This window comes from Carya illinoinensis, chromosome 1 (assembly GCF_018687715.1).
Source record: "Carya illinoinensis cultivar Pawnee chromosome 1, C.illinoinensisPawnee_v1, whole genome shotgun sequence".
NCBI lineage: Eukaryota > Viridiplantae > Streptophyta > Magnoliopsida > Fagales > Juglandaceae > Carya > Carya illinoinensis.
The window spans coordinates 15,100,342-15,113,075 of record NC_056752.1 but is presented as its reverse complement, the minus strand read 5'-3'; the positions used below and the strand labels follow the sequence as shown (position 1 = coordinate 15,113,075).

The window sequence follows — 12,734 nt, the reverse complement described above, 5'->3', positions numbered from 1 at the left end:
TTCAAAAAATAAAATAATAATAATAATAATAATAATAATAATAATAAAAGAGTTATCTTTTCCATTACGCTTCCTACCAAAATAACAGTAATATTACATGGATGATTATACACGTATTATCTTATTACACTCTTTTACTATTTTAGTGTATTTGAAATTTTTATTATTTTCTGTCAAGTATTTTTTTTAACATTCTTACTCATTAAGAAAAAATTTAAAAAATATATAATTTCACTAATAATCATTTTATTAACCATTAAGTAAATAAAAAAATTAAAAAGATTAAAAAAATATAAAGAGCGATAAAAAAGTAGTATAATCACATTTATATTACAATTGCAAAGGTTTCTTCGTCACCATGATCGTCTGATCTATCATATTCACCATCCAACTACATACTTAGAACCCAAAAGATAAAATTATAACATCAAAATTCATTATGCATTTGAGGGTCAAACGCCAACTTTGATCATTATCATCATCAAACCCTAAAACATCTGATTACATGGTGATGATGATGATGGCCATCATGATGATGGAGGGACTTTTCCCTATCAATCATGCCCCGGACGTACCTAAACTCCTCAACATGGCAAGGGATGGTGATTGTCCCCTTCTGATCAAAACCATACTCTTCCTCAGCCTCCTTCAGCAGCTGCATGAACAGTGGGTGATTGAAATACATCACAGGCACCACAAATCTCTGCTGCTTCTCTCCCTGTCCCACCTTTATCGCCAAACACCCTTTCGGCACATCTCTCGTCTCTTGTTTCTTCGTCCTCTGGTGATGTTGATGATGATGGTGATGAAGATGAGGTAGGTGTAGGTGAAAGATCCGCAGATTTTTCTCTCCACTGCCCATATTCTGCAGAATCAAGGCTACGCGCGTCAACACAGAAAAGAATGACCCAGAACGGTACTTTTCCCTTTGCGAGTTTTACTGCTATTTTTCCTCAGAAATTTATGTTTTTATAAGAAAGAAAGTACTGGCCAAGGCTCTGAGGCTCCGATGGCTAGCTTGATGAGGATTAGGGAAGAGTATCTCAGTGACCAAAGCACGTAGGTCATTGGTGATAAACTCACAAGTACAAAATGCATACAGGCCAGATATAAAAAGATGGGATATTTATATCTCTGGGAGAAGTACTAGAGCTTCTTGTATTTTGCATGAGTAGTATATATTCTAGACCATTGGATCTTAATGGCCACGAGGATGATTACCAAAATCATGTCTCAGGTAAAAGAATAAATATAAGAAATTCCTTTTTTTAATTTTAATTTAAGGCTCATTTGCTAACAGAAAAAAAAAATATTATAAATTTAAAAATTATTTAAATATGATTTTTTAATATTATTTTTATTTTATAAAAGATGAATATTTGAATTTGATCAAAAGTGTTTTGTATTTAAGTAAATTAAGTGATATTTGAAAATAAAACTATGAGAAGTTTTAAAATTTTAAAAATTGTGTCTCATCTTTCTGTCCAAATGTCCCCTTATTGCATGTGTATAAACCTTAAGTAAATGTCTATTTAAATAATAAATATATAAATTAATTTTTTTTTTTTAAAAGGAAAGTTGCCATTGTATTCAACTTAAAGACAAAGAAGAAAACATATTACAATTGGGCTGAATGACTATTGTAGATGATTCCTTAGGAAGTTCTAAGGCTTCCTTAGCTAGACAATGTGCTTTTTGATTACCACACATCTTGACAAATGAAATACGGAAATGTACAAACCGAGCAAGCAGATCTCTAATGTCTCACATAACCAACCCTACACTATCTCACCTTTTTTTGTGAAGACTAAGTCCTTGGACTACCTAAAGAGAGTCACCCTCCAAGATCACTGAAGACAGGTTCAACTCAGACGCAAAAATAGCAGCTTGAAGCCCTCCAACTGTCTTTGCCAATAGTGGAACAATACAACCACCCTTAGATACCTTTTTTACAGCTACTACACCACCTTCATGATCTCGAGCTACCAGACCAAACCGCACCCTGTCATGCGTTTCACTCAATGCTGCATCACAGTTTATCTTTACTACTCCCTCAGTTGGTGGGATCCAACTTGAAGCATGGCTGGTGTGCATTCGGAAACGAACACAGGAACCACCTGGGCAACTCTGAAGTCATCAAGTTGATGAGCAGCAATCTGTGCTACTGCTTTTGGATGTAAGAATGATCCCTCAAAAACAAACTTGTTTCTCCTCTACCAAATACCCCTTGCTGTCACATCAAAAACCTCCATTGTTTGTAAATCACACAGGTCCTTTAACCTCTCAACTATCTCCATGAACCTCTCTGCCCTCACAAAGCTTTTTTGTAATGTTTTTGGGCCATTACTCTACACATCCATGGCTGAGGGACAGTTCCACAATATATGGCCAACTATCTCTTCTGAACTGCAACAAATTGGGCATAAAGGACAGTTCACTATCTTCTTCTTGAAGACATTCAGCATGATTGGCAATGACTCTAAACAAGCTCTCCACACAAAAACCTTAACTGCATTGGAAACCTTAAGTGTCATAAACAAGTCCAGTTTTTAAAGTTTAGTGCTTCACTTGATGATTGACCCCTTTGACCTGTTATGAGTTTCTTTTGCAAATGATATGCACTTTTAACTGAGAATCCACCATCCTTAATGCCTAGCCAAAAAAGTGTATCCTTTACTCCAGATGTGCTAACATGAATCTTCTGAATGATTGCAACATATGTAGGACCAAGCAATCTTAAAATCTTCTCTCCGTCCCAATATAGAAATTAATTAAATATATGGTTCATGCATGTGTTTAAAAATAATAAGTTTTATGATTCAAAATCTCATTATTGTACACTTTCTATAAGATAAATGTTCTAACCACAAGTAATCTAATGTACTTGACTTGTGATTTTTGAGAAAACTTCAATAAATTTTTGTCCGAATTTGAGAATTTGAAGATATAGATATACAATATATATATATATATATGAAGTGAATTCTATATCATAAATAATTTGAAAAATATTAAATAAAGAAAAAATATCATATAATTTATTTTATGTATATGTGTTTATTTTATTTTAAAGAAATGATATTCCTACCGATAAATTCTGCTGAAGATTTGTAGTAATTTTTGTATCTAATGGCTAAGGAAATACTTTTTAACGAGTTTATATATAAATGTTTTAAATATTTAAGAATATTTTAAAAAAAAAAATTATATTGCCAGTAGAAGGTTCTGGCAAGATTTATCGATGGGATGGACGTAGCAGGCTCCGCCTTTAAATTTGTGTAAGAACTTCAGATATGTTCGTTTGTCTGGCGTTTTGTATACGTTGATTGAAAGAGAGTTTCAAGTTAAGAAATAGTACTTGAGATTTTGATAACAGGTCTCGAATATTTGGTTTTATTTTTTTTATATTAATAATTAAGTAAATATCTTTTATTGATATTGTAAATTTTAAAAAACAAAATATTTAAGAATATTTAAAAAAAAAATTTGGACTGTCATTATAAAATATTTTAAATTTGGGTCCGATCGGTGGCTGACACTCTTCGAAATTTTTAACGATCATCATCGTAAAGGTTGGAGTGGCAATAGTGTAATTTAGTTTTGTCAGGAGCAGTACGACACATTAACAGCAAGTGGTGTCAGGAAGGGCACGTGGTGGAGGTGGATCTGGAATCACAAGGTGTAGCCGACAACGAGGTGTCGTTGACAGAAGGGAAATTCCAGGGGCAGCCAATCGCAGGTCTTGAACATGTCCAAGTAGACGTCAAACGTGTCTCTACAACTATGGTAGGAACGGACACATCTGCTTAGACGAGACGACTTGGAGGAGTACTACCAAATCTAATTTTCACCTAAAATAAAAATAAAAAAATCTTTACAATCTCTCAATACCTTACACTTCATATTTTTTTTTAATTTTTATTATTTTATTTTTTATCAAATATTTAATATATAAATAATAAATAAAAGAATTAAATTAATTTAAAAAAAATAAATTCAAAAAAAATATTAAAAAATATTAGAAAATTAAAAAAAAGTGAAGTGTGGAGTGTTGAGAGGTTGTGTAGTATTCCTCAAATAAAAGAAAAAATCCATCAAATACGTGGTTTGTATTTCTATCTTATCATTTTAAAATTAAGACCTGGCCCATTGGTTAATCAAAATTAAAAATTTTATTTTATTATATCTTAATTTATTATCATAATTTTTTCATATTTTTATATAAAATATAATAAATAATTTAATTTTTTCAAATCTTAACATAAAATTAATATTAAAAAATTATATTATAACAATATTTTATTTATTATTATTCAAAACATCACATCTCATCTCATCTCATCTCTTCTATGTAATCAAATGAGACTTAAAAGTCTGAACATTTTTCCAAAGTTAAAATATTTATCACGGTCCAAGTTAAATAAAGGTATCCATTATAGAAAATGCTAGTATGATTTTTAAATGTATATATTCATTCATATATATTTTCAGTGCACTCTAGTATTGTCCATTTATTATTACCATTCCCATCCGTACAAGTATTATTATTATTTTCGTACATTCTTGGTCATTATAATATACTACTAGATTTTTAAATTTTAAATGAATAATATTATATACAAACTTAAATCGTGCAATTTTTTTGAAAATCAATAGAATATTCCAGCATAAAAAGTTGTGAAAAAAAAATCAATTTTACAGAATGAGATCCATTTTTTTTTTCTTTTCAAAACGACTGTTAACCTGTACAAATCATTTTCCTTTTTAATTCATTGTAGTTAAATCTAAAAAGCATATCACATAAAATCGGGATGATTGGCTTACATGCTTTTAAAAATTCATTAGATATACTCTGTTTGAAAAATAAATAAACGAGATTTGAAGATTGATAAAAATTCGACTCTTTTTGTCACTTACAGCAGTCTTGTCCATTCCTCTTCTCAACATGATGTATCAAGTAAATTTTTAACAGGATGTAAGCCAAACTTCGATAATAAATTTCATCATAATTAATGGTCAATATGTTCAAAACTTGGGAGAAACAATTCAAATTTGGCTAAACTTATTCCTACATCTTCAAACCTTACTCAAGACCCACACCCCTCTTTCTCATTACATCACTCATGTAGTGCCGCCATGACAGGAGTACTGCCACCTCCGTATCCCCGCTGTTGTATAATTTGGGTCAGAGATCAACAGGAGCTCTCTAGTTTCCATCTCTCCCAGAACTCATGCAAAAATCATGGTAGAGAGAATAAAATCGCAAACAGAATGACAAAAGTGTCCACATCTTTCTGATTAAAGATAGGACGTTCCATGTACCCCCACCTGTTTTGTTTTTCTCGCCTTGGCATATAGCCTCCTTGGGACGCAGACTCGGGGTTAGTGCTACACATATTGCTGCATTTCATTTTCAACCGACTAGTCACAATGCAAGCTTCCATCGTAGCATGAGTTAAAAAACATTTGTAAAATAGTTGATCGAGTCATATGATTGTTCAATGACCTATATATATTTGAGTATTAAAACACACTCGGCTTTTTCAGAATAAATCTCTATCCTATCCTATTCATCTTTATCTCCTATTATAAATAGAAAATATAATTTTATTTTTTACGTCTTGCAAGAATGTTTTTAAAATAATTTAGATGAATCGCACCACTACAATTTGAGAAAGCTAACGGGTAATGGGATTCTGAAGCTTACATATGGTATAAAATGGAGTCATGTACTCGTACTTTGGGATATGATGCGTGTTCCCAGCCCGGTAAAATGGTCAATAGATACAAGTTTAACAATCTAACTAAACCAAAGCCCAAACTCGCTATATGCAATTTGAACAAAACCCCAACGATGCTTATTACATTTCATGAAAGAATGTGATGAGAATGATACCATAGTGGTGTGTTCGTGAATATCTACTTGGGTTTTCCGAATCAAGAAGTTTGGACTTGAAGTGGTAAGAAACAAAAAGACTACTTGGACTTTGGATTTACAGCTATAGACTTAAATCTCTTATACCAATGTGCCTAAAAGAAATAACTTTTTTTTGGAGACGAGTTTTGAGTCCAAGGAAGGACAACCAAAGATGAAAGAACTAGCAACAGAGAAAATGACTTTGATAGGACGTGATCAAGTTAAAACATGGTGGGGAGGTAGTTACATATTGCCAGATTTCGATAACTGAATTTTACAAGGATAGAGAATCCAAAACCCTAAACCATATGAGAACTGCACCTTTCAGAGGTAGAAACTCCCCATGTATGAGCAAACATGACTAAGCAAAGATTCATAATCTTGAGCAGTACGAGAGAAAGACCATCAGACAATCAAGGTGGGCAAGAGCCTTACGCGATCAAGACTCAGGCCAGCACAGCCCTGGGTGGACTAAGGTTCAAGTAATGGATGAGTAGGGATGAACACCAACTTAGTCGGATTTGGATTCCCCTAAATCCTATTCCCAACTCTGAATTTTTCAGAGTTCAAATCCGAACTCCTGCTTGTGTAGGTTCCTATATGACTCTGACTCCAAAAACACAAAATCGCAAACTAAGTCAAAACAAAAATTGTTTTGAGCCAATCGGTTTCCAACACTTTGAAAAACATGCAAAACTCTTTTATAAAAGCCGAACATGTTTTAAATCAAACTTTAAAACGTATAAGAATCATGTAAGCACTTCAACAATTCAAGATCCACACATCACTTCATCAAAACTTCACAAAACTTCCAATGTTCATCAATGAATACCATAACCAACTACTTCATCTTCAACCCAACTTTCATCCAACAAAACTCCAAGAAAATTACCCAATGCTACTATAATTATTCTAGACTCAATATTAAATAAAATATAAGATCAGGACTAAGCCATAGAAAATCACTTACAAAAGCTTAATTGGAAGGCTAGAGCACAAAGCTGCCCAGAATTTTCTCTCAATTCTATCTAGTTTTCTCTTGGAAAAGTGAGGAAATGAGCTAAGTGTGTGAAGTGAAATGCATGGGGTGTGGGTATAGAAGAGGGCTAACATTGTGAGTCTTTGAATTACAAGTGATGTGAGGGTAGCTTGTGAAAAGGAGGAGGAAAATGGGCTACAAAGTGTAGCTGATTTTCTACTTCAGTTTGGTCGAGTGGGTGAGGGTTGGTGAGGGGGTGTTTGACTTGCCATCAAGGCACTATTTGGGGCAATTCATAAGGTGGCATGACAGCCAGGGCATGGCCTTGTAAGAAGGAAGAAGCTTGGGCTAAGGTGGTGGTTTCGGTGGAACTAGATCGAGCTAACTGAAATGCATCTAGCTTGGGGTCTAGTTAGGGTTTCAGTATGGTTTGGATTCAATCAAATGTTTATTGGTCAAATGGAATTACCAAAATATAAGAGAGTAGTTAAGGGTGTAAGAGTATGTTGTTGAGTGATTAATTGCATTTGGAAGTGATTTAACCAAGTGATTAGTTGCATCATTCTTATATCATATTAGAACCCTAGATAAACCTCCACAAATGTCATTAAGATTAATGACATATCAAAACCCCAAATCTATACCGATTAGCACATAAGTTTATCCTTGTGTGCAATGAGTTGATCTGCCCCTAGCCTAATATATTTTTAGTTTCTTTTTCTCAAGGGTACTATGGTCTTTAAACACATCATATGATACCTTTATACCTTACAGTCTTGGATGAATTTAGTTTCAAGAACCAAACCAAAACTCCGAATCGATTGCACCCTAAGCACTGGTTGGATGGGAGCCAGGTTGGTTGCATTTTAACCCCACTTTTGCCCATGGCTAAGCCACCACCACATGCTACCTCCATCAACACCTAATCCCCAAGAGACCTCATGGTCATCATAAGAATTTGACCAATTTTTCCCACGCAAAGAATACACCAAGCCAATGGCATCAAGCCACCATCACTTGGCAACCCACTTCCCTTCACCTCTTCCCTTTGAGCTGCCACTTCATGATCACTTGGTAGCCAACCAAGCACCATCCCTCACCTAAAAATCCACCACAATAAGACTTCAAGCCTGCAAAAATCAAAACAAAAGGATGAGACAAACAAAGGAAGAAAACTACCTAGCTTGGAAGACCCCTCACCCGGCAACATCATGGCATGGCATCATGCTTTATTTTTGTTGTTTTTCTCTTCTCCCTTCTGCAAAAAGATGTGAACAGAACCATTAGGGTCATTGTAGCACCTCACTTGATGAAATCATGGTGGTTTTAGGGCACTATTTAACCTACACAGGTGACATAAGGTGAGGCATGCAAGCTGAAATCTCGCCTCCATAAACCACCACCCATTTCACCAAATCCCCTTGAGCTTAGGCCAACCTCCCCTCCCCATTACTGCCTATAAAAAGCCCATCCACTCCCTCATTTCCTTCACACCTCATCTCTAAGCTCCTCTTGAGTATTGATAGCCTTCTTCCTCTTTAGAGTTTAGTGAGAGTCTGAAAGGTGTGAATGTTTGAATGCTCTTGAAGTTCTTGCAAGTTCTTATGTTGGAAGCTTGACTAGGCCACGAAAATTGTAAATTTTCTTGCCCTAGATCTTATTTTACATGTCAAGTCTTGTTTTCAAGTGTTGGAATGAATTTTGGTTGAGTTTAGAAAAGGTTACCATGTTTGATTTAAAACCAGGTTCATTAAGAATGGATTAAGTGTTTGAATTGTTTTAAGCAAAAATTTGAGTCATGGAATGTCTTAACATATTTTGATATGATTTATTAATGGTCTAGAGAGATCATTGAAGGTTTAAATTAGAAGCATGCCATGACAGGTTTTAATTCTACCTTGTGTTGGTCATCAAGCATGCACGGTTTTGATTAAATCATGCTTATTTTTTGAAGTTTTGATTTATTTCACCTAATCTTGATCGATGAGAATTTAGAAGATTTTGTGATTGGGATAATAATGAAAATAAATTTTTTGGAAAAATTTTGAAAGCATGCCTTTCTGATATAGGCTACGAACATCATGCTTGATTAATGGATGATTAATGAAGATTAAGGCTTTTAGCCATGATTAAGTGTTGGGATGAACTAGCTAACCCAAGAATTTGATTTTATCATGTCATCAAGGACTATAGTGATTATTTGTGATTAAATAAAATTGCATAAGCATGCATTTGTAGGGATCAATAGTTGAAAACACACTTATGCATCAACTAGAGTGCATGCCATAGGTTGGGAAGGTTTGAGCTACTACCACTCTAAATTTTAGAATTATAAGGGATGGTTTTAGAATATGAAAAATATAAGGTCCATGAAGTCTAGTTAAATTTGAGATTTGTTTGCAAATAGTGAAAAAATTAGGGCCTTGGTGGCAATTTTTAGAATCTAGGGGTATTTTTGTAAATACTTATTTTTGAAGCCTTCTAATTATGAACATTTTCTGTAGTGGTATTCATCCTAACTGAGTATGATTTAATTTCAGCCGTTATGATCTTTCAAACTCAAGAAGTTTATAAGTTGGCCTCTAACTTACACCTTGTTAAGTTATTTATAATTTATTAATAAATATCACATTCATGTTATAATTGTCATTTTGAACATAAAATATCATGTTATACAATACATTGAGTGCATACATAAATGTCATATGATATTTTCACCATTTTTAGCATATTGCATATAAATGTCATTTTCACATGAAAATTTGCTACACACGCATATGCCATGAACTACATTTTTCAAACATAGCAGGAAAATAATTTTGTCATGATCCAAAATGCTAGGATGGGAAATTAACCTATTATAACTCTTATGTCCACTCTAGAGTGTTTAACAATGGGTTGATGAAAAATAGTCAGCAGGCTTGGAATGGGTTCTTTTTAAAAAATGCAGGAGCGAAGTCAAATGTTATGACACCTAAGGCTGGTGGGTGTATATGTTATGATGTTATGTTATGTTATCAATGTATTGAGGACGAGTCTACAGATGACATAGTTTCAACTTGAGTTGTACTACAACCACTAACAGGTGCTTACAATCACTACAACAAAAAGCATTTTTTGGGACGAAAATTTTCATCCCAAAATATATAGATTTCGTTCCGAAAGATTTTTTGGGATGAAAAAATTTCGTCCTAAGTTCGTCCCAACATCACTGTCCCAGAAGATATCTTGGGACGAAAATCACAATTTCGTCCCAAAATATATCTTTTGGAACGATTTTGAAATTGACCATTCGATACCGTTCGAACGATGACCTTTTTTGTCACAGTTAAAATTCGTTCCAGAATATCGTTCGAATGCTTCTCAGTTACCGTTCGAACGTTAATGTATCTTTTGAACGGTTATCAAGATACGTTCAAACGATCAATAGAATTACGTTCGAACGTTAAAGGAACAGATCAAACGGTAGAAGAGATCGAACGGTGCTGATCAGCATTCGAACGCTATGGTAATGACCTGCGTTTGAACGTTTTTTTAGCATCTGGTATCGTTCGAACGGTTTGGTCATTAATGTTTGAACGGTACATTATCGTTTGAACGGCCTACCCATTAATGTTCGAACGTGACACGGTCGTTCGAACGGATATTATTTTTATTAAAATCAATAATTATAAAAAAAAATTAAATGGACATCCATAATATTTGAAAAACATAAATTAGGAACTGTTTAATTACTCACAAAAGTTTTATAATAAGTGCGAAGAAATAAATAACCATGATACTAGCATTATTCATACATAATTAGATAATGTCATAAGCTAGACTTAAAAAACCATCAGTTGGTTGGAGGCCTGTACTGTTGCATTTGGAGTTGCATATCTCTCCTGAACTCTGCTTGTTCTTCTTCATGTTGCTTGAGGTGCATTTCCATGTCTCTTTGTCTCGCCAATTGAGCCTCTAACTCTTGTTGTTTTGCAACTAATTCTTCAATATAACATGTATCAAACAAACAATGCAAGATATGTTAATTAAGTATTTATATTATTAAATAATTAGATAGTTGTTTTATATCTTTCAAAATATTTTATTAATTATAACTATTTTTATTTTAATTAACATTTTAGTTAATAATTATAACTATTTGTATTGTAATTAACATTCTAGTTAATAATTATAACTATTTGTATTGTAATTAACATTCATTTTATTAATTATAATTCGGAATTTATATTTTAATTCAAATTCATTTGATTACTTTTAACTTTTAAGTATGTAAGTATTATTAAATCTAGATTATTTGTATTTTATTTAAAATTCATTTTATTAATTCAAAGATTAAGTATTTTTGTGTTATTAAAACAAAACTATTTGTATTAACCTATAGTTGAATAATTCAACTATTAAATATTTAAGTATTATTAAATCTTAGATGATTTGTAATTGAATTCATTATCATTTGATTACTTTAATCTTTTAAGTATTTAAGTATTATTAAATGTAGATTATAAATAATTAATTTTTAATTCAATTCCTGCATTTAAAGTATTAATTATTTTAACACTGACCAACATAACGTTCAAACGGTGCTAGTCACCGTTTGATCTAAGGATATACGTTCGAACGGCATACGAATACCTTTTGAACGGATTAATTCCAGATTACAGTCGTCTTCAACCTCCAAAAACCTCAACATTTACAATCTAAATTACATCAAAAGACAGCAAACTATATGAAGAACTCATTATAGCAAACGAAAACACTTATATAAAATCTAAAATGAGAATATATTTAAGGAGAATACCTGATTTGGAGAGATAAACCGGAAAATCCACCTGTACCCAATGCCCAAAACTTAAATACTCTTCACCAAACGGTAAAAACAACCTCTTAATCCGAAAATATAAGAGATTGATAGAAGTTAGTAATATTTGAGGGCTGGATTGAAGAATAATGGCGTTGGTTGGAAGAAAATGAGCGTGGGAGAGATTGGAAGTCGACTGGAACGAGTGCGAGATTGTGAGGTTCTGTCGTGTAAATGTAGAACATTAACGTTCGAACGGTTATTTAATGAACGTTCGAACGTCAAATAGATTAGCGGGAAAATTTTCCCCCTCTAATTAAACGTTCGAACGTGAAAATTACCGTTCGAACGTTTTCTTATACGTTTGAACGGTTATTTTAAACCGTTCAAACGTCAAATTAAAATGTTGCTTATTGTATTTTTTTTACACTATACCTTTAAATATAATAACTTGTAAATATACTATAGTTTAGAGACAGAGTAATATAACTATATAATATATAATCAAACATATATTATATAGTTTAGTAACATATATAGTATAAAATATCATATTACATCTAGTATTATAGTCAAGTACATATATTAACCTATTATATATAACATATATATGGTATCATAGCATAGGGTTATATGTATCACATGCATATATATAATGTTTATTATATTATATTATTATTATAATATTATTTAATAATAGGATATCTACTATTATATATAGTGTCATCTATACTACTAGCAATTAGAGTGTATTATAATGATACAAAAACTAAAATTGAGTATATATAGTGTCATTTATAGTGCTAGAATAGAGAGTGTCATCTAATTAGCCTATAACTGCAATATAATATGAAAAATATGCTAACCAAGTCATGTAATACATATACTATTATATATATATATTAGTTAATATCACATATAATATATATGTTATATAAATACATGAACATAGTTTCATGTATATAGTAGTCTATATTATATTAATTATACTATATAATATAACTTATACTATATACTATATAATATTCAATAGTATA

The 12,734-nt window shown here is 32.4% G+C and overlaps 1 protein-coding gene across 1 annotated transcript; it reads right to left on the bottom strand.

Moving 5' to 3' along the window:
- Positions 1-293: 293 nt before the first annotated feature.
- LOC122301925 (auxin-responsive protein SAUR32-like) lies at positions 294-1,114 on the bottom strand. Its single transcript, XM_043113274.1, has one exon. The coding sequence runs from the start codon at positions 860-862 to the stop codon at positions 482-484; it is 381 nt and encodes a 126-aa protein (XP_042969208.1). The 5' UTR covers positions 863-1,114; the 3' UTR covers positions 294-481.
- Between the last annotated feature and the right edge of the window lie 11,620 nt (positions 1,115-12,734).